The 23165-nt window shown below is 41.7% G+C and overlaps 1 protein-coding gene across 1 annotated transcript in view; it reads right to left on the bottom strand.

The window, feature by feature from the left end:
- ECT2L (epithelial cell transforming 2 like) overlaps positions 1-20892 on the bottom strand; it is a 111768-nt gene extending 90876 nt beyond the window's left edge. The window contains exons 1-3 of the mRNA XM_010379507.2: positions 20815-20892; positions 2492-2660; positions 1202-1314 (exon numbers count right to left, since the gene is read on the bottom strand). Of these exons, the coding sequence (XP_010377809.2) occupies positions 1202-1314; positions 2492-2557 (179 nt within the window). The 5' untranslated portion in view covers positions 2558-2660; positions 20815-20892. The remainder of the gene's footprint in view (positions 1-1201; positions 1315-2491; positions 2661-20814) is intronic.
- Between the last annotated feature and the right edge of the window lie 2273 nt (positions 20893-23165).

Genomic DNA, 23165 nt, shown 5'->3' with positions numbered 1-23165 from the left:
TTGCGGGCTATCTAAGACATCCGAAGGTTACCCTCTCCTGCAACCTCACCACCAAGTTCTAGTGAAAGTACCTAACATCAAATGATGCCATACTTAGAGTTTTTCTAAACAAACATTAGTAAATAAGCCCAAACAACTTCACACAGTCTCCTCTGTAGGCCTGATGAAGTCCCAGCTCTCTCTCCTCTGGGTAAAAGGTTCATTCGAAAGGACAATGTTTCAGAAACAGTATTCTATTATTTGTACCCTCATTGTTGGCCGTGGGCTACCAGAAATCCTCCAGACTAACATAAGGCCATTTATTTGGCATTGAAGGCTGGAAAACCATCCTGCCACATACCCGCTACCAGCCAGGCTGGATTCTTCAGCCACACCCAGGCAAGCTGGAGGGCTCTCTCGAATATTTCGGTCAGTCCACACATATCTTGAATACCTTTAACTTCACAAAAGAGAATCCGTTTCTAACATTCGTCTGGCTAGTTAACAAGCCACAGGTTGTTTTGAGAAAAATGCCTGATATTTGCTATGCTAATTAGTAAAGTATCTGATAACTCAGGTATTTTGACCTTCCAAACTAGAGCTGGCTAATGACTCCTAGGGTATTCATTCCTGACCAGAACATGAGCTGACCCTGGGCATAACTTCAACTCACAGATGTCACACTGTCTGTGCTGAGTGTTTTAAAGTAAATTACAGATATAACATGAGGGAAGGGGAAGAAAAAGAAAGAGAACCCTCTTGGCAATCCTTGACTAGGGCTGTATAAGTCTTGCTCATATTCCTAAATGTTTCAACCACTGTCACTTGTCATATATTTTTTAGATCCATCCATTTATTTAATGATTTTGCCTACCTATGTCCCAGATATCCATTTGCAATATATTGTCTGTCTGATGGTTCCAAGGAAAATTTAATATGCTAAGAGAATGTTAAAAATTCACTGACTGAAGCCATTGTGTTTTTGCCAACATGAAACAGTCCCACCGTAGTATGAAAGCGTTAAATCCCCCCACAGCTCCACTTTAGCCTCAAGGAGAAAAGGAGAAAGCAGGCACTGGAAGAGTCTGTTTATAAACCTTAAAATATCAATTGCCTGGTTTTTTTTCCCCTAGGAACAAAACATCTCTTAAAGGTTATATAAACATTTATGTATGGTTTTCTTTAAGAATCAATGTTAATTACATCATTAGGCTACACTTACCTTAACTGTGATTTAGTGCATCTTAAAAAAATCGTGAGTAAGAATTCTTGACGTTGCTTGTTAGTCCAGAGGTCAAACCAATGACTTATAAGAGCCACTCTTTCCTGAAAGAGCTATAAGGGGGAGGGGAGGAAGTGACATTTTGCTCTACAGTTCAATGTTTTTAATTGCTAAGCAATCTTTAGACAATCTACCAGCAACCTCACTGCTAATATTTGCAGAGTGCATTACAGTTCACACAGCGCTTTCACATATAGAGAGAAAGGTCTCTCCTTTCAGGTTAAACTTTTTACCCAGGGATACTGACAGGCCCAGACCTGTTGGGTGGGCTGATGGGAAAGACTGGCAAGGATGTAATTATAGAGGGGCCCAAGAAGGGCCTCTGGAAAACAAAGAGGTAATGATTCCTGGATCTTGTTTCTACCTAGGCTAATGTGGCCTAGGGAAACAGAGTCCATACATTTCATCTTGAAAACATATACGGGCTACACTCATTTAATTGTGAGAACAGGACCATTTGAGGTAGGTATAACTTCACTAACTCACAACTGTGGATCTTCATAGCACCCACCAAGATGAAAGTAAGTATCACTTAATAGCCAACAGAGACATGTCTCTAGGGAAGATATACATTAAGGACCAGAATCCCCCAAACCTGGGTTTCGGTCCAGCTTTGCTCAGATAGAGATAACAAACTCACTGTTCTTATCATAGGTTAGGCTTTAGCCCCAGCCTGGTCTAGTCTCCTTTCCCGGTGAATGAGGCTGAACTCACAAGAGCACCCATGAGAGCTCTGAGCACTCAGTTCGCCTTCTCTATTGCCAGAGCCACCATAAGCCATTAAATCACGACTTCCTGAATTACCTTAAAATAGGAGAGGCATCCCCAGGCCACATGGAACCATCCAATTGGCACAGGAGGGGAGAGAGGATTACAGAAATACACAGGAACACATGCATGAACACTCCCAGCCTCCACCACCAAAAGCACCTTCTCATATGCCTCCCCTGTCTCCAGCAACTGTATGTCCTGGAGGTCTCTATTTTGTCCCTGGAGGTACTGAGTGGAAAGGGAGGCCATCTGGAGCCTCCCTTAAGGTAGGAGATGGGGACTGGTGTGAGAAGAGACTGTCTTTGGAACAAAGCTAAGTTTATTTTTGTTTAAACTGAATCAAAAGCTAAATTCTTTAGAAAGTTTTTCTTTAAAAATATGGCAACATGAGACCCAATGTATCACAGTAAAATTAACCCTATGAATTAAACTTGTTCTATTTTAAAGTATGTAACTTACCTGTGTATTTAATGACTTATTGCTAAAAGGTGTCCAGGCACTAAATCTTGTGTGGAAGCTCTCCATTTCTGGAGTTCTTCAGGAAGAATCCCCAGCTGACGTCTCAGCAAATTTTCTTCCACTTCTGGAAACTACAGGTTTATTTCAATAGGTGTGCAATTAAGATCACCTAGAAATATCCAATATGTTAGTGTCCTTATAGGAATTATATAATTATAGAAATTCACATATAACATATAGACAGAATTATAACAATTCATGTGTTTACATGTGTATATATACAATTCATCTGTGTATACAATAAGCCATACAAATACACACAAAAATCCCATGAACTTCAAATCATTGCAATTATTCTATTCTTACCTACTTTCACCCAAATCTGAATTTAAACAAAAGTTGTTTTTTACTTAGCTGGGAAAATGGGAAGCACTGGAAAGGTTTCAGGAAATGATACTTAGAAACTGACATGATTAGGCCGGGCGCGGTGGCTCAAGCCTGTAATCCCAGCACTTTGGGAGGCCGAGACGGGTGGATCACGAGGTCAGGAAATCGAGACCATCCTGGCCAACACGGGGAAACCCCGTCTCTACTAAATATACAAAAAATTAGCCGGGCGATGTGGCGGGCGTCTGTAGTCCCAGCTACTCGGGAGGCTGAGGCAGGAGAATGGCGTAAACCCGGGAGGCGGGGCTTGCAGTGAGCCGAGATCGCGCCACTGCATTCCAGCCTGGGCGACAGAGCAAGACTCCGTCTCAATTAAAAAAAAAAAAAAAAAAAAAAAAAAAAAAAGAAAGAAACTGACATGATTCATCAGCCAAGGAGGTTGACTTTTTCTTTACCTGGAAAATAAGAATTTGTTATTTTGTTAATTTTTTTTTTTTTTTTAGATAGACTCTCGCTCTGTTGTCCAGGCTGGAGTGCAGTGGAGCGATCTTGGCTCACTACAACCTCCGCCTCCCGGGTTCAATCCATTCTCCTGGCTCAGCCTCCAGAGTAGCTGGGATTACAGGTGCGCACTACCATGCCTGGCTAATTTTTGTATTTTTAATAGAGACAAGGTTTCACCATGTTGGCCAGGCTGGTCTCGAACTCACAGATCTCAAATGATCTGCCCGCCTCGGCCCCTCAAAGTGCTGGGATTACAGGCGTGAGCCACTGCATCTGTCCAAAAGTAAGAATTTGAAGTACTAGAAGATGATATTCCACCTGCCCATTTTTCAGGACAGAGGTCAAAGAGAATATAAAGAAAAACAAAATAGGCTATTGTATTATTTATTGCTGCATAGCAAATTACTCCCAAAATTTTCAGCTTAAAACAACAAACACTTATTTCAAAGCTTCTGTGGTTCAAGAATCCAGGCACAGTTTAGAGGGTACTGTCTTAGTCTAACAGGGTTCCCACAACAACCTGCCATAGACTGGGTGACTTGCACAACAGAAATTTATTTTCTCATAGTTCTAGGGGCTATAATTCCAAGATTAAGATGCCAGTAGAGTTGGTTTGAGGAGGCTTCTCTTCCTGGCTTGTAGGCAGCTGTCTTCTCACCATGTCCTCACGTGGCCTTTCTTCCATGTACATGCAGAAACAGAGATCTCTGCTGCTGCTGCTGCTGCTGCTTCTCCTTCTCCTTCTCCTTCTTCTTCTTTCTTCTCCTTCTCCTTCTCCTTCCTTCTCCTTCTCCTTCTCCTCTTCCTCCCCCTCCTCCTCCTTCCTCCTTCCTCCTTCCTCCTTCTTCTGCTTCCTCCTTCTTCTGCTTCTCCTTTCTGCTTCTCCTTTTCCTTCTTTTGAGACAGTGTCTTGCTTCTGTTGCTCAGACTGGAGTGCACTGGTGCAATCATAGCTCACTGAGCTGGGCGCGGTGGTTCACGCCTGTAATCCCAGCTCTTTGGGAGGCTGAGGTGGGTGGATCACTTGAGGCCAGGAGTTTTAGACCAGCCTGGCCAACATGATGAAACCCCGTCTCCACTAAAAATATAAAAATTAGCCAGGCATAGTGGCACACACCTGTAATCCCAGCTAATCCCAGCTACTTGGGAGGCTGAGGCAGGAGAATCACTTGGACCCGGAGACAGCGGTTGCTGTGAGCCATGATCGCACCACTGCACTCCAGCCCTGGGTGACAGTGAGACTCCATCTCAAAAATAAAAAATAAAAAATAAAAATCATAGCTTTCTGTAACTTTAAACGTTTGGGCTCAAGGGTTCTTCCCACCTCAGCTTCCCTAAACACTGGGATTACAGATGTGAGCTGCACCTGGTCTCTTCTTATAAGGACATCAGTCCTGTCAGATTAAAGCCCCATGACCTTGTTTAACCTTTATTCCTTATAGGCACTATCTGCAAATACAATAATAATCGGGGTGAAGACTTCAACATATGAATTTGTGGGGAAAGGGGATACATTTCAGTTCATAACCAGTATCTCTGTGTCAAGGGCTCTTATAAGGCTACAGTCGAGGTGTTTACAGGGACTGCAGTATCACTGAAGGCCCTGCAGCTCATTCATGTGGTTGTTGGTAGGATTCCATTCCTCATGCTCTGTTGGACTGAAGACTGCAGTGCTCACCAGCTGTTGGCTGGAGGCCTCCCTTGCCTTCCTTGCTACATGGTTCTCTCCATAGGGCATCTCCCATGGTAGCAGGCTTCCATCGCAGTGAGCAAATGAGAAAGCAAGAGAGGGCACACCAGAGGGAAGCCACAGTCTCTTTGTAACCTAACCTCAGAAGGGACATCCCATCAATTTCACTATATACTATTGGTTGAAAGCAAGTCACCAGGTCCAGGCCACACTCAAGGGGAGAGGATTAGATGACAGCATGAATAGTAATACAGCCTATCATAGTTTACCCTTTGGGTCAGTTCCTTTCCTTTCCCATATGCAGAACACACATTTTTAAGGAAAACAACCCCAAAGTTCCATCTCATCAATATTTTTAGCACAGAGCTCATGAGCTAAGAACGATTCACAAGGGTCTCTCTATAGATACAGGTATAGCTCCCTTTGATCTAAATGCCTTTGAACTAAAAAGATAAGTTATCTGGTCCTTGCCTCTGTAAACAATATATATCATGGTAGAACAAGGAAAGGGTAACTGCAGCAGATAGTCCCATTCTTAAAGAAGGACGACATATGAAAGGATTCATAGCAATCCTGAAATGCAGCTACAGAAGACTGGGGCCCAGTGATCATTTTGTCTCCAACAATCACATTCTCTTTTAGACCATGCCAGTGATTCCCTTGACAATGTCAACTTTTCAAAATTATCCCAAATTATGTATTTGATTCTAAGCAGTGCTATGTGCCACAATTATTTAGAGACTTTTTTTTTTTCTCTCTCTCTCACTGTAGATATTTTGAGCCTATCAGGCTTCCTTAGAAAAAGCAAAACCCTGCATCTTCCTTCCTTGAGATGTTTTTCCAACTCAAAGTATTGGCTGGGTACCACCTTGTTCCATTCAGAGATCCTAACAATGGTGTGACAACCATACTTTTGACTGGTCCTTACCTAGGCATAGTTTTCAGCATCATTTATTGCTCAAAGGTCTTCTCAGTTTTTTCTTTACTAGTTGAAGATGTGAATCAGTTATTCCTTCCAAATGTGCAAATCCCTGAGTTTTGAGACTCTCTCTGAATTCTTTTATATTCCTGCTTGCAAACCAGCCAAATATTTTCTGAGCTCCTCTATCTCTTCTAGTACTTTGGCAAATGTGGCCTGTAGTAATAAACTCATTCTAATAGCATTCATTTTCTACCTCTTTGCAGACAGTACAAACTTATTAGGTATATAATATGCCCTTTAATCTATTCCAGGCTATAGTTTTACAACTTTTTCTCACTGCATCACATGGATTGCCATCTTTTCAGGTCTTCCACAACAATTTCATGCTGTCAGACTGGAATGCCACATAATATAGAATGTGTTGCTGTTGTTACGGCAACATCCTACTCCTGGAACCGATTTCTGTATCTACCAAACATTCAAGGAAGAAATTACAGTTACACAAAATCTTCCAGAGAACAGAAAAAGTGGGAATGATTCCCAAGTTCTTTTATGAAGTTGGTATAACCTTTATATAATCTTAACACCAAAACCCAAGGACTTTACAAGAAAGAAATATTACAAGCATATTACCATAAATATAGATGCATAAATCCTACCAAAAATTAGAACACCAAACTCAGTAGTATATAAAAAAGATCATATATCACCAGCAAGTTGGATTTATGTAAATTTTGTTCGAAATTACAAAATCAATGTACTTCTCATTAGGAACAAAAGAAAAAAAGAGAGAAAATTATATGATAATCTCAGTATATACAAAAAGTTTTCTTTTTGTTTGTTTGGAAAGGGTCTTGCTCTGTTGCCCAGGCTGGAGTGCAGTAGCTTGATCTTAGCTCATTGCGGCCTCAACCTCCTGGACTCATGCAAGCCTCCCACCTTAGCCTCAGCTGGGACCACAGGCATGTACCACCATGCCTTGGCCTCCCAAAGTGCTGGGATTACAGGTATGAGCCCCGCAGCTGGCCCAAAAAGTGTTTCTGATAAACCTCAATACCCGTTCACGACAAAAAGATCTCAGCAAACCAGGACTACAAGGGAATTTCCTAATCTGAATAAGGGCAAATACAATAACCTATAGCAGACATGACACTAATGGTAAAATGATAAAACTTTCTCTCTGTTCACTACCACTATCTTTATTTAACATTATTCTGGAGGATCTTTCCAATGTGATAAACCAATAAAATAAAATAAAATGTTTAATAATTTAAAAGGAAAAAATAGGCCAGGCACGTTGGCTCACGCCTGTAATCCCAGCACTTTGGGAGGCCAAGGCAGTGGATCACTTGAGGCCAGGAGTTTGAGACCAGTCTGGCCAACATAGTAAAACCCCATCTCTACCAAAAATACAAAAAGTAGCTGGGCGTGGTAGTGCATGCCTGTAGTCCAGCTACTCAGGAGGCTGAGGCAGGAGAATTGCTTGAACCTGGGAGGCAGAGGTTGCAGTGAATTGAGATTGCGCCACTGCACTCCAGCCTGTGTGATGAGGTGAGACGCTGTCTCAAAAAAAAAAAAAAAAAAAAAAGGAAAAAATTAAATTGTCGTTATGTATTACAAACATAATTATCATAATTATATGTAGAAAATATTAAAGAATCTACAGATAAATTCACAAGCTTGGCAAGGTTGCTGCACACTAGGCTTACATACAGAAATCAATTGTTTTTCTGTATGCTAACAACATTTAATAAGCAACAACATATCATTTATAACAGCATTTAAAAATCCAATATAGGCAGAAGCAGGAGGATTGCTTGAGTCTGAGTGTTTGAGACTAGCCTGTGCAACATAGCAAGACCATGTGTCTACAAAATTTTTTAAAGAAAATTAGCCAGGAATGGTGGTGCATGCCTGTAGTCCCACCTACTCTGGAGGCTAAGGTGGGAGGATTGCTTGAGTCCTGGGAGGTTGAAGTTTTACTGAGCTGTTATCTTATCCCTGCACTCCAGCCTGGGCAACTGAATGAGACCCTGTCTCCAAAACAAAAACAAAAACAAAATCTAATATAAATCAAGGTGGGACAAGTATTCCACATAGAATACTAAAAAGTTTATCCAGACAAAATTTTTCAAGACCTAAAGAAGAGTATACATCTGTGAAGATATTGATTCTTCTAAATTAATCTATTATTCAATACAGTCTCATGAAAACCCAGCAAGTGTGGGGTGTGTGTGTGTGACAAACCGATTATAAAATGTGTATGAAAATACAAAGGGTCAAGACTAGCAAAGACAACTTTAAAAAGAACAAAGTGGTTGGACTTACTCTACTTGATATCAGGACTTATTATAAAGCTAGTGTAGGCCGGGCGCGGTGGCTCAAGCCTGTAATCCCAGCACTTTGGGAGGCCGAGACGGGTGGATCACGAGGTCAGGAGATCGAGACCATCCTGGCTAACACGGTGAAACCCCGTCTCTACTAAAAAAATACAAAAAAAAAAAAAAAAATTAGCCGGGCAAGATGGGGGGCGCCTGTAGTCCCAGCTACTCGGGAGGCTGAGGCGAGATAATGGCGTAAACCCGGGAGGCGGAGCTTGCAGTGAGCTGAGATCTGGCCACTGCACTCCAGCCTGGGCGACAGAGTGAGACTCCGTCTCAAAAATAAATAAATAAATAAATAAATAAATAAATAAATAAATAAAGCTAGTGTAAATAACAGCATGAGATATTGGCACAAGAATAAACAAATAAACCAATGGAACAGAGCAATTATTCCAGAAACAGACCCACATACATATGGACACTTGACCTATGACAAGGATGGCACTGCAGAGCAGTGGGATAGGATGGCTCCAGTCAGTAACACATGTGGTAGAACAACTGCCCAGCTGGACCCAGCTCACCCTCAGAACTATGAGAAATAATAAATGATTATTGTTTGAAACCATTAAATTTTGGGATGGTTTGATATCCAGCAATAACAAAAAAAAATTGGTACCTGGCAGTAGAGTATTGCTATAATATAATTTAAAACATATGATACTGGCGTTGGGACTGGGAAGCAAGTGGAAATTAAAAGGGTGTGGACGAGATGGTGTAGTGGAGTCTAGAGAAAGGCTAGTCAGAAGATTACTGGCATTATGTAGCAGTGGAAAGTTTAGTAACACTGTTACCTGCACTAATGTGGAGGATAGAAAATGTGTCAATGAATTTATAGACCTGGCTAAAGAAATTCTGAGCAGGATGTAGAAAGTGCTGATTGGCTCCTTTAGCTGTCCAAGGTGAGAGATATGAATTAACCTAAAAAATCTGTTTCGTCTTGGGGCAAATTTTAATGACAAAGAATATCTAGGCCGGGTCCAGTGGCTCATGCCTGTAATCCTAGCACTTTGGGAGGCTCAGACCGGCAAATTGCTTGAGCTCAGGAGTTTGAGACAAGCTTGGGCAACATGGCAAAACCCTGTCTCTAAAAAAATATACAACCATTAATAGGGTAAAAGAAAACAAAAATTACCCCTGGGACAGCAAGACCAACCCTTCCTCTCTCTCTTCCTCCTCAGCCTACTCAACACCAAGATGATGAGGATGAAGACCTTTGTGATGATCCACTTCCACTTAATGAACAGTGAATATATTTTCTCTTCCTTATGATTTTCTTAATAACATTTTCTTTTCTCTAGTTTACTTCATTGAGAGAATACAGTATATAATACGCATAACATACATTATATGTTAATCGGCTGTGTTATCAGTAAGGCTTCCAGTCAACAGTAGGCTATTACTAGTTAAGTTTTGGGGGAGTCAAAAGTTATGCATGGCCAGGTGCAGTGGTTCACGACTGTAATCCCAGCAATTTGGGAGGCTGAGGTGGGCAGATCACCTGAGGTTAGGAGTTTGAGACCAGCCTGACCAATGTGGCAAAACCCCATCTCTACTAAAAATATAAAAATTAGCTGGCCATGGTGGGCACCTGCAATCCTAGCTACTCGAGAGGCCAAGACAGGAGAATCGCTTGAACCCAGGAGGCGGAGGTGGCAGTGAGTTGAGATTTCACCACTGCACTCTAGCGTGGGGGACAGAGCGTGGCTCCATCTAAAAAAAAAAAAAAAAAAAAAGCGTGAATTTTCAGCTGCACAGGGGATATGTGCCTCTAACTCCCACACTGGTCAAGGGTCAACTATAAAAGAGTTTTAAAGAATCTTAAAGTCTTTGTCCCATAGCACCCCAATCCATAGCCCAAAGCAGAAAAGGACCTATCTCAAAGAGACTTGTGGATATAGATTTTGTCTGATAGAATAAATTACAATTACATACATACAAAGCCCACAAAATTGTCAAGAGGCTTGTTCTCATGAAAGCATGGCCAGCTTGAAATAAGAAGGACCAGGAAATTTTGAAATAAAAAGTCTCTAAGCCACCATTTTAAGCTGGGTGTCTAGGGAAACAGATAACGTGTCTTTTGAGCTCACAGGTCTCCAGATTGAGAGGAGTGATGAACAAGGAGCCTCATTTGTAACTGGACCTGATGGAGATCATGAGACTGGGCTTCAAGCCTCATACCATAATTGGAAGACACTATGGTGGTGTCTTGGTGTGAAATAAATATATTTTGTGTGCTGCAAGTATGAATTGTGGCCAGAAGGAGGAACACGGTATATTGTCTGTGCCCATGGCCAGGAACAATTGCTCCCATCCCTGTACCCACATACCAGTTCTCTATCAAAAGGTGGAGTCTATTCTTCTCCCTCTCCTTGAATCAATCTGCACTAGCACTGGCTTCTTTTAACCAGTGGATATTGTGGAAGTGATGATGTGTGACTTCTGGGCATGGACCTTAAGAAGACTTGCACCTTCTATTTTTGCATTTTTGGAATCCAGCTGCCATGTAAATAAGCCTGGGCTGGGATCCTGGATGACAGGAGACCATATGGAGAGAGAGCTCGAGCCAGCCCCCAGCTGTTTCAGCCACCCCTGTCAAAGCACCAAATGTGCAAATGAAGTCATCTTGGATATTTCAGTTCCAACTAAGCTTCCAGGTGAGTGCAACCACATGAATCACCCCAGCCCCCAACACACAAAGCATAAGAAAGGCCCAGCTGAGGCCAGCCTACCCACAGAATTGTGAAAAATAACACGTTTCCTATTTCAAGCTACTAAACTTTGGAATGGTTTGTTATCCAGAACAGACTGACAAAGCTATGTGTTGGTGAGCATCCAGAGCTCTCACACAGTTGGTGAAAGTACAAATTGGTACATGTACTTTGAAAAACTATTTGGCGTTATTTCCAGAATAATGCCAAACTTGACCCAACTGGAAAAAATATACACGTGGACTAAAATATATCACCAAGAATATGCACAGCTGCACTGGATAGCTCCAAACTGGAGACAACCCAAGCATCCACCAGTAGTCCAGTGGATAAATCTACTGTCATGCATTCATGCAATAGAATACATAATACATAATTAGAATACATATATAGAATACATAATACATAAATAGAATACATAATAGAATACATAAATGAACAGTCTGCTGCTACACGAAACAGTAAGGATGACTCACACACAGAGCACATTACACAGAGGAAGCTGGGAATAAAATAATACATGTGGCATGGGTTCATTTACCAAAGTTCTACCCTGTAGTGTTAGACGTCAAGATAAGGTTTAGCTTTGGGGAGGAAAGAGAGGGTAATGATTGGGAGGGGACACAAGAGGTTATTCTGGATGCTGGTGCTGATGTAGAGAGGGAGCCCTACACTTCCCGCATGCTGTGACGCATTGAATGCTACACTCATGATCTGCATGTTTTTCTATGTCCTATATTTCAATCAAGTTTATAAAATGATATCATTTACAATAATATCAAGTACTACTGAGCACCTAGAAAAAATTAAGAGTGCCAACTTTATGAAGAAAATTATAAAATTTTATTGAAAAATACTTTTAAAGTCCTAAATAAATGGAGAGATATGTCTTATTCATGGATTAGAGGACTCAGTAGAGTGAAGAGATTAACTGCCTCAACTTGATCTACATATCCAATGCAAGCTCAGCAACAAGAGATATTGTGTGTGTGTGTGTGTGTGTGTGTGTGTGTGTAAAACTTCAAAGCTGATTCTAAAATATTTATGGAACTTTAAAGGGCCAAAACCAGTCAAGACAGTCTGAATAAACAAGGAAGGGAGATGTGTTTCTAGATACCAAGACTAACTATAAAACTGTAGTAATAAGATGATAAAAATATTAGTTTGGGGACAGACAACAAAACCTGTGGAACAGAAGAGAAACTCCAAAACAGACCCAGGTATACAGGGGCACTTGTTAGATGACAAATCAGAAGGGGAAGGGTGGATTGTTTCATTTATAGAAAACGGATTATCTGTTTTAAAAAAGAAAAGAAATTGGACCCCTTTCTCACACTATATACACACACACATCAACTATAGAAAGTTTTTTCATATATATAAAATCAATTACACATGGTCTGTGAATCCCCAGAAGACAAAATTAGAACAGTGGATGATGTCAGAGAAGAAGATTTTGGCTCAATCTAAGTGGGAAAAAAATTACTCCACAGCTCTAGCTGTCTCCAGAGATTATATCCATTACTGGAGTTGGTAAAACTCAAGGTGGACAACCACTTGTCAGTGATTTTCTAGCTGGTATTCAAGCATCACAAACTTCTAAGTTTCTAAGCAACCCTCTGTTGCTATAAATTCCAAGAAGAGAGAGTACAACGTGGCTTGGTGTAGCTGAAGAAACTTTTCAGAGTCAAAATAATTCTAGAATAAGACATTTGCAGTGCCTCTGCTCTTATTACATTTCAAGAGAAGAAGCACCATTTTTCAATGAATATATTAGGCATGCATCATATTAGAACAATTTCAGAAATGTTACAGAGGAGCAGCAAGGCAGAGAGAGCACTAGATTTGGATCTCTGCTCTGACTCCCCAAAATTAAGGCTTTACAAGTGATTTAGTATTTGGGCCTCAGTTTCCTCATGTGAAAAGCAAGACAGTGATGTGTCTTGGTAAACTATATTATAATGTGTTGTTCAGATAAAAACCTCTTGGCAATGTGGGAAATTAAATACCTCCTTCTGAATCAACACTAAATGAAAACAAATTCTTAGTTTCATAAGATGCCCAGCTGTTGTTACATGAAATCCCTCCAAGAGCCAACATATGGGATTTTTATTTAGCAAGTTCTCAAAATTGTTATTACACTCTGTGTTAAGGGATTACTGAGTTATATAATGAGCTGAACATTACAGAAAGAATAGTCGCTGTCTCTGCTGGTGGGCTTAAATATGTGAGCATAGCATAGTATATTGTGTGTGTGTACATGCATATATGTACAAATTTGGACAGGATTATTTTCTTTTTCTCTTTCCTTTAGTTTTTTGTTTTTTTTTTTTTTTTTTTTTTTTTTTGAGACGGAGTCTTGCTCTGCCACCCAGGCTGGAGTGCAGTGGCCGGATCTCAGCTCACTGCAAGCTCCGCCTCCCGGGTTTACGCCATTCTCCTGCCTCAGCCTCCCGAGTAGCTGGGACTACAGGCGCCCGCCTCGTCGCCCGGCTAGTTTTTTGTATTTTTTAGTAGAGACAGGGTTTCACCGTATTAGCCAGGATGGTCTCGATCTCCTGACCTCGTGATCCGCCCGTCTCGGCCTCCCAAAGTGCTGGGATTACAGGCTTGAGCCACCGCGCCCGGCCATTTCCTTTAGTTTTTTACAGTTGGGATTTCACTGTGTTGTTTAGACTGGAGTGCTTCGGCACAATCATGGCTTACTGCAGCCTCAAATTTCTGCCTCAAGGGATTCTCTGGCCTCAGCCTCCCGGGTAGCTGGGGCTACAGGCATGACCAACTGCTCCTGGCTCAGGATTATTATCATTAATATTTATTTATTTTGGGACAGAGTCTCTCTGTGTTGCCCAGGCTGGAGTACAGTGGTACAATCTCGGCTCACTGTAAGGTCCGCCTTCTGGGTTCAAGTGATTTTCCTGCCTCAGCTTCCTTAGTAGCTGGGATTACAGATGCACACCACCAGGCCTGGCTAATTTTTGTATTTTCAGTAGAGATGGGGTTTCACCATGTTGGCCAGGCTGGTCTCCAACTCCTGGCCTCAAGCGATCCGCCCACCTCGGCCTCCCAAAGTGCTGGGATTACAGAAATAAGCCACCATGCACTGCCTGCCTCAGATTATTTTGATTATGTGAAGATACTAATTTTGTTGACTAGCTAGTCAACCCAGGGAGAAATGGCAGGCTGACAATAACTACTTCTTTAATGGAATAATTTCTTTTCTTATTCTAGCATTTTACATTGCTCCAAATAGTAGTGCCATAAGATATTAATAGCTATATCCCCAGAAAACAGGATCTGTGATTAAATGATTGAGATATTAAACTTATTTCTTTTTTGTAGGATGTTTTGGATGTTTTAATATGCTTAATGTTCACAATGAATCTCCAAGAGGGGAAAATAATATCCAGCATTTTCCTTTGTTCATTGTTATATGGAGACTATCATAGTGTGTATTGATTATCTAATGGGGTTATCATACTGTTTATTTAATGCTGTGTAACAAATTGTCCCAAAACTTGGTGGCTTAAAATAACAAACACTTATTATCTCATGGTTTCTATAAGTGATGAGTGTAGACATAGTTTAGCTGGGTCCCCAGCTTAGGGTCTCTCACCATCCAAGTGTCAGCTGAGGATGCCACAGCTGGACTGGGGAAGAATTAACTTCCAAGCTCACATAAGTGGTTGTTGGCAGGATACAGTTCCTCCTAAAGTGTTGGAATGAGAGACTCAGTTCTTCGCTGGTTGTTGGCCAGAGGCTCCCCTCCCATGTGGGCCTCTTTATAGTTTAGCTCACAAAATGGCAGCTCACTTCCACCCAAGTGAGTGAGCAAGAGAGTAAGAGCGGGCAGGCAAGATGGAAGCCAGAGCCCTTGCATGGCGTAACCTCAGAAGTGACAAGTAACACACCATCACTTTTTGATTCATCAGAACAGGGGTTTAGCAAACACAGTCAGCAGGCCACATCTGGCCCACCACCAGATTTTATAAAGTGTAACTGGGATACAGACAATCTCATTTATTTATGTATTGTCTGTGGTTGCTTTTCTTTAGTAAATTTCACTTACGAGTCTCTTGTTTTCTTATTGTTTCCATATTTATTCAGTATTTTTCTTCATCTGCTTACTGGATAATTTTTTTTTTCTTTTTTGAGACAGAGTCTCACTCTGTCACCCAGGCTGGAGTGCAGTGGCATGATCTTGGCTCACCGCAACCTCCACCTCCCTGGTTCAAGCAATTCCCCTGCCTCAGCCTCCCGAGTAGCTGGGATTACAGGTGCATGCCACCGTGCCTGGCTAATGTTTTTTGTATTTTTAGTAGAGACAGGGTTTCACCATGTTGGCCAGACAGGTCTCGAACTCCTGACCTCAGGCAGTCTGCCCACTTCAGCTTCCCAAAGTGCTGGGATTACAGATGTGAGCCACCACACCTGGCCTCTGTGGCTGCTTTTTTTGGCTACAATGAAATTAAGTAATCGGGAGAAAGACCATATGGCTCAGAAAGCAAAAAATATTTATTATCTGGGCCTTTACTGAAAAAGTTTGTCAACTCCTGCATTATAGGCATCTAGCCCACATCTAAGGGAAGGGGATTCACATAAGGCAAAAAGACCAGGAAGCTGAGGTCATTGGGAGCCATTTTAGAAGCTTCCTCCCCGTAGTATCTGCCATAGAATAGGTATTTGGCAAGTATTTGCTGAATGAATAAATGAATAATTGTTCTATAATTGCAGTTCAAACCATAAGTGCTATGGTTTGAATGTGTCACCTCCAAATATCAGGTTTTGAACCTTAATGGCCAACGTAATGATATTAAGAGGTTGGGCCTTTAAGAGATAGGTCATGAGGGCGCCTTCCCTTGTGAGCTGGAATTCAGATCCTTATAAGGCTTCACACAGTGTTCACCTCACTTGCCCTTCCACCTTCTGCCATGTGAGGGCAGAGCATTCCTTCCCTGTGGAGAATGCAACAAGGCATCCTCTTGGAAGCAGAGAGCAGCCCTCACCAGCCAACCAGACCTGTCAGCACCTTGACCTTGGATTTACCAGCCTCCAGAACTGTGAGAAATACATTCCTATTCTTTATAAATTACCCAGTCTCAGGTATTTTATTATAGCAGTAGAAACAGAGACATGCATCTGTTAATTTTCCAAATTCAGGGGCTAAAAAAGCAAGGTATTAGTAAGAAAAAACCAAATTCCTTCACTATTAGGATTTGACAACTGTGTCACAACTGTGACAATTTATCAAGTCTGTGATCTTACTAGCAATTTCCATCATTATGTTTAATAAGTCATACGGTAAAATAAGCTTAGAATTGAATTAAATATAGATTTGACAGATTATTCTTCCATGACATCAGCAAATTAGAAAAAATGGAAGTATTTTAAGGGACTCATTTGAGATGAGAATTCATTCTGGGGCAAGAATACTTATTGTGCATTCTGTTTACAATACAGCAGTCACCAGTATCTTCTATATACAAGAAAGGCTCAAAACCTTAGTGTATAAAACCAAACTCTCAACCATTTTTTCATCCTTTTTGTGTGTCTTTTCTACAGAAGTGAAAATACTGTGCCATGAAGTTCTTCTTTGATTTTTTTTTTTTTTTTTTTTTTTTTTTTAGAGTCTCGCTCTGTCACCCAGGTTGGAGTGCAGTGGCGTGATCTCGGCTCACTGCAAGTTCCACCTCCCGGGTTCACACCATTCTCCTGCCTCAGCCTCCCAAGTAGCTGGGACTACAGGGACCTGCCACCACGCCTGGCTAATTTTTTGTATTTTTAGTAGAGACGGGGTTTCACTGTGTTAGCCAGGATGGTCTCGATCTCCTGACCTCGTGATCTGCCTGCCTTGGCCTCCAAGGGATCACAGGCGTGAGCCACTGCACCCGGCCTCCTTGATCATTTAAGAATGATCTTTTTCTTCTACAAAATGGCATGTCCCTACTGGAAAAGTGAATGTTGTGGCTGCCATCTCACAGCCCAGCTTTTGACTTCGAATTGAAACTCCAGTGTGGGTGATGCAAAACTGGAGGCCCCTTTGTTACCTCACTCTGTAAAGCAAGGGCCTAAATGATTCCAAAGTCTGTTGCAATAAGGGAATAAAATAGAAGACCCCTATCTGTGTCTTTCCTCATTTGTAACTGGATCCAACAAACGTGCTAAGTAACAAGATCAAAATGAGGAGGGGGATGTGTAGTAAATATTGTATTTAACATCTTAATTTTTGTTTGAGTGTCTACACTGACTGGCACAGCACTAGAAAATCTCTTCCCCCGTACACTGGCTCATTGAATTCTCAGATTCACACTGGGAGTTAGATTATAGAAGAGAAGAACATGGTAGAGAAAATCATTCAGTCGGCATGCAGTGGCTCACACTTGTAATCCAGGCATTTTGGGAGGCCAAAGTGGGTGGATTATTTGAGTTCAGGAGTTCCAGATCAGCCTGGCCAATATGGCAAAGCCCCATCTCTACAAAAATTAACCAGGTGTGGTGGCATTCGCCTGTAGTCCTAGCTAGTTGGGAAGCTGGAGTGGGAGGACTGCTTGAGCCCAGGAGGCAGAGGTTACAGTGAACCAAGGTCCAAGACTGTGCCACTGCACTCCAGCCTGGGCAATACAGTGAGACCCTGACTCAGAAAAAATAAAAGAAAATCAGAAAATCATCCAAGGTTACACAGGTGGTAATTGGCTATCAAGTTTCAAAATTATACTAGATTTTTTCCTGAAGTGTAAGTTTAACTTGAATATAAAACGGTATTAAAAGAAGAACTTCAGCTGAATTAAATTTAAAGGAATTTAATTGAGCAATAAACGATTCGTGAATCAGGCAGCTCCCAGAATCACAGCAGATTCAGAGAGACTCCAGCGGTGCCTTCTGGTCAGAACAAATTTATAGACAAAAAAGTGAAGTGATGTACAGAAGTCAGAAATGAGGTACAGAAACAGCTGGATTGGTTACAGCTCAGCATTTGCCTTATTTGAACACAGTTTGAACACTCAGCAGTGTATGAGTGGTTAAGTACGGCTCCTGGGATTGGCCAAGACTCAGCGATTGTTACAGGCACGTACCCCTAAGTTAGGTTTTCATTCCTGTCTACCTATTAAATTAGGTGGCAATTCATCCACAAGGATTCAAATATAAAAGTACAGAGTCCATCTCAGGCCATATTTAGTTTGCTTTAACAACTGCTATGGATGTATTTGAAAATACATTTCTATGTCATGGCTGACTAACCTTTACAACAGGTATATTGATGAGGAACTCAGAAATTGACATTGGCACTTCTATGCTTAGTCAAAGGAAGGTTGGGGCTTGTTGTGTGACAACCTGTAATATGGTAGAATAATAAAAAATATATATATTGGTCTTTGTCCCTGGTTTCTGACATAGAGCTCCTAAAACTTTTGTAGATATGGATGCTAGGATAATCTTTTGTTCTAATATTTGGTTTTTGACCCCAGTTCCTGACACAGAGCTCCAAAATCCCTTGGAATTTCCTGGGTGATAGGAACATCTTTTGTTCAGATGAAGTGAATCTTGGTGGACCCCTAGATAGCTTTAGGATGGGGGCTGGTTACCGGGGAAACCAACCATGTGATTATGCAGCTGGAACTTTCAGCTCCATCCTCTGACCTCTGGGGAGGAGAAAAGGGCTCAAGTTGAGTGATCACCAAATGGCCAATGATGTCATCAATTGTGCCTATGAATGAATCCTCCATTAAAATCCCAAGGGACAAGATTCAGGGAGGTTTGGGATAGCTGAACATGTGGAGGGGCTGAGAAGGCATGGAAGTTCCACACCCTTGCGCACATACCTTTCTCTGGGCATCTCTTCTATCTGGCTATTCATCTGTGTCCTTTGTAATATCCTTTATAGTAAATGGGCAAACATAAGTAAAGTGTTTCCTTGAATTCTGTGAGTCACTCTAGCAAAGTAATCAAACTGGAGGAGGGGCTTGTGGGAACCCAGATTTGTAACTGGTTAGTTAATCGTAAACAACATATAGTCACAACCTGGGACTTGTGATTGGCATTTGAAGTGGGGGACAGTCTTTTGGGACTGAGCCCTTAACCTGTGGTATCTGACACTAACTCCAGGTACACAGTGACAGAGCTGGGTTAAATTATAGGACATAGAGTTGGTGGCCACTGGAGAATTAGTTGTTGGTGGGAAGAAATTCCCACACATTTTGGTGACAAGAGGTGAAGGGCAGTACGGAGTATGTGAGAGTAAAGAGAAAAGAGTTTTTTTGGGGTTTTTTTTTTCCCCCTCTCAGAAAAATCAAAGCCCGATTAAAAGATGAAACGGCTGAACAATTGCCAGCCCATATAGAGAGCTAAATCCTCACTGGGATCACACAGAAGAGCCATGATGTCAATTAACTGTGTTTCCACAGGTGATCCGTTACACAGCTGGAGGAATGCAAGTTAGTCTGGTCCTTCTCCACTACAGTAGACAGTGGCTTAGAAACTAAAACATTGCTCCTTGGCAGAGGTATGTACCTACATTCGCATACTTCTGCAATTCACACACACAAATTGTGCAATGATTCCTTTGATTATCAAAAATTTACTTCCTTAAATATGCCTCCAAAAAGGTTATCTGGTTCTAAAGATTGCACAAAAAAAACGGGAGTAGAAGAAAAGTGTGATTGGTGAAAAAGCAGAAATGAAAGACAATTCCAGTTGAGTTAAATGTTCCACATTTAGGGCATGTAAAGGTACATGCCAGTATATAGTTTTTATTAAGTACACACTAACCAATGGATAATGAAAATAATGGCGTGTTTTGAGGAAACCTGGGCTATTGATAGTACAGGTGGTGACAGAAAATACCATACTTGTGCTGGTATTTTGAAATGGTAGATGTGCTCACTGATTTATAAGTTTAAAGCTATAAAATTAAAGCACGCTGTAACAAACAAGATGCAACTGTTGCTATAAAACTTCCAAGTCCTTAACCCTTCTTCCTCCCACTGAAATAATTGTTTTTAGAGCATGATTTTTGAGGTTTCTGTGGAGCACAACTGTCAGTTCCTACAGAACAGACTGTAGCGGGCTTGCATACAATTGCATGTGTTGCAGTGAACTTTAATACTGATGATGTCAGGATATTCTGTTCTGATACATATATGCAAAGTTTATGAATAAGCACAGCATCGGTATTTTTAAATCGGTAAATATTTTAAAGTACCACTGTTTTATTTGTCCTGTTCGTCAAATCTTAGCATATTAACTCTTAGAGCTATCCTTATAACCACGACCTGTATTCACAGTAGATTTTTTGTATTTCTCCTTCATTCCCCCAACCCAGCCCCCACCCTACTCCCTACATTTTTGGACCCCGTAGGAAAGGGGGTAAGAACTGTCAGAAGGAAGAAGGCAGTTGGTGTGAGCCTATGAAAATCAGCGTTTTCCAAAGTGCTCAAGAACTTTACTTCGATCCCAAATCAGTTCTCTGGAGGAGTTAAGGGTTTGTTTGCCATGGCCCGAGGCAAACCCTACCCTACGCGCGGATTTTGTTCCACCCCAGAGCCTCTTGAGAGTCTTGGTTAATTCCAAAGCTGCTAAGGGACTCCGGGGTCCCGGAGGGAGGGCCCTGCGCCCTCAGCGCTGCTTAGGGTCTTCCTGGGCGGCTGCACTGGGAAACTAAGCCGGCCCAGGCGATGTGCCCCGGGCGGCCCCAAGAAAAAGAGGAGCGGCTCAGAAGCCACGGGCTTTACCTCTGGGAAGTGGCCATGAGGCCCGGCATGGTGGCGGCTGTCTCCTCTTGAAACCTTGCGGTGAAAATCGAGTGCGCCCTCTCCGGCCCGCAGCTCCGGAGAGGGGTGGGGCAGGGACAGGGTCATCTCCATAGGGACCCAACAACACTGAGCCGCCACCCCGCCCCAACGGCCGACCTGGACCTCCCCAGCTGCAGTGTGCAGAGCCGCCCGCCCCGTGCGGGCCACCCCCCATCTCTCCGCAGTCGCAGCGCGAGGCCAGCTAGGTTCGGGTCCCGGCTCCTTTCCCCGTCCCCAGGGAGCTTGCCGTGGGAAAAAGCTTTCGTGGGGTCCCGTAGGTCGCGGCATGTCTCGGAAGCCCTACGAGGTGTCCAGCAGAGGTGCTAGACCCAAGGCCGTGGGACCCCAAGAAGAGACTCGGACACTGAAGCCAACATTTGCTTGATCTCAAACAAAGCCAGCGATGTTAATTAAGGCTGTGTGATGAGGAAAGTGGAGTTTCTTATTTTTTGTCATGTTCATCTTCAGCAGATCCTCAGAAAATGTTAATATTTACTGCAGAATTATCAAGTTCAGCATTATACGGGAGGTACAAAAACAAAACCAAAAAACCCTTCCTCATTAGTTTCTGGTCAAAATGTCTTTTAAGTATTTATTGTGAAGCCTGTTTTTTTTTTTCTTTTGTATGTAATAGTTATGGCCATGAAAAGATGCTCACAAAACATTACGTATAAAAAGCAGCTTAGAAAACCACCAGAATGGTATGATCTATTTTTTTTTTGCAACATGTTTAAGAAATCTGGGAGTATGCACACAAATAGGTTAAATGGTTTGCTCTGGCAGTTTTAAAAATCATCTGTAATTCAATTTTTTCTACAATGAATAAGCAACATCTATGTAATAAAAAAGTTTCATTCTAGTAGTTTCTTATGAGAGATGGGATCTTGCTATGCTGCCTAGGCTGGAGTGCACTATAGCCTAGGCAGCATAGCAATGTCATTGCGCACTATATTTTTATTTTTATTTCAAATATCTTTTTCTTTTTCATCTGTATGCCAGTAAAATCATCATCATGCACTATAGCCTAGAACTCCTAGGCTCAAGCAATCCTCCTGCCTCAGCCGCCAGAGTAGCTGAAAGTACTGGTACTTGTCACCAAACCAGGCCCTAAATTTTATTCTAATACAGGCACCGCATTTTTTCCTGTTGCCTTGGATATGTGTTTAAGGAGTGTGAAAGGATACAAATTAGATAAGCTAATATTTCACTACCTGGGGCCCATCTGGGGCCCTGTGACACAAAGGGCAAATGAACCAAGTGAATAAACAAGGTCAATCCAACTGCTCTGTCACAACCCACAGGAACCAGCTTTTTGCTTTACTCTATCTCAGGAACAATCCAAGAAAAATTTCACATGACAAAGTATCCTTTCGCCCTGTCAGACCCTAGAGTACTACTTTTTCCCCTTAAATCCCTATTCTCACAACCCAAATGAAGTTTCCTCCGTGACGCTGTAATTTTTAAAAGGGGTATTAAAAAGACCAATTAAATAAACTGATCAAAATACTTTGAATTCAGAAAGTCAAAAATCATTAAAATCAAAATTTGAAAAATATTCAATAAGTCCATCTCCTCCCCTCCCCCAATTAGGTGCTTATTTCTGTAGCTGGAAATAAGGAGATAGAAGCATGAGCATCTTGTGCAACACAAAGGTAATTGAGCTATAAATAAGCAAAATGTGTTCTATCCATACCACGGAGTATGATTCAGCCAAAAAAAGAAATGAAGTACATGCAATCACATGGATGAAGCTTAAATCCTTGAAAACATCATGCTAAGTAAATGAAACCAGTCACAAAAGGCCACGTATTGTATGATTCCATTTATATAAAATGTCTAGAATAGAAAATCCAGAGAGCTGGAAAGGAGGTTAGTGGCTGCCAAAGGCTGAGGGGCTGGGGGTCAAGGAGTGACTGTTAATGGGATTCTTTTTAGGGTGATGAAAATGTTCTAGAATTAGATAGATCACGGTGATAGGTATATAACTCTGTGAATCTACTAACAATCACGGAATTGTACACTTTAAAGGGGTACATTTTTATGACATGAATTATTGTTTCAATAAAGCTGTTTTTAAAAGGTGATGAAATGAATGTTTACTGAGCATTGCTGGTGTCAGCTATTGTGATAGACACCTCTCTCTTTTTTTTTTTTTTTTTGGAGACAGAGTGTTGCTCTGTTGCCCAGGCTAGAGTGCAGTGGCGCAATTTCAGCTCACTGCAACCTCTGCCTCCTGGGTTCAAGCAAGTCTTGTGTCTCAGGCTCCCTGGTAGCTGGGATTACAGGAGCCC

The sequence above is a fragment of the Rhinopithecus roxellana genome, chromosome 4 (assembly GCF_007565055.1).
Source record: "Rhinopithecus roxellana isolate Shanxi Qingling chromosome 4, ASM756505v1, whole genome shotgun sequence".
NCBI classification, from domain to species: Eukaryota; Metazoa; Chordata; class Mammalia; order Primates; family Cercopithecidae; genus Rhinopithecus; species Rhinopithecus roxellana.
The sequence above is the reverse complement of the archived record's forward strand: the minus strand, read 5'-3'. Positions and strand labels throughout refer to the sequence as shown.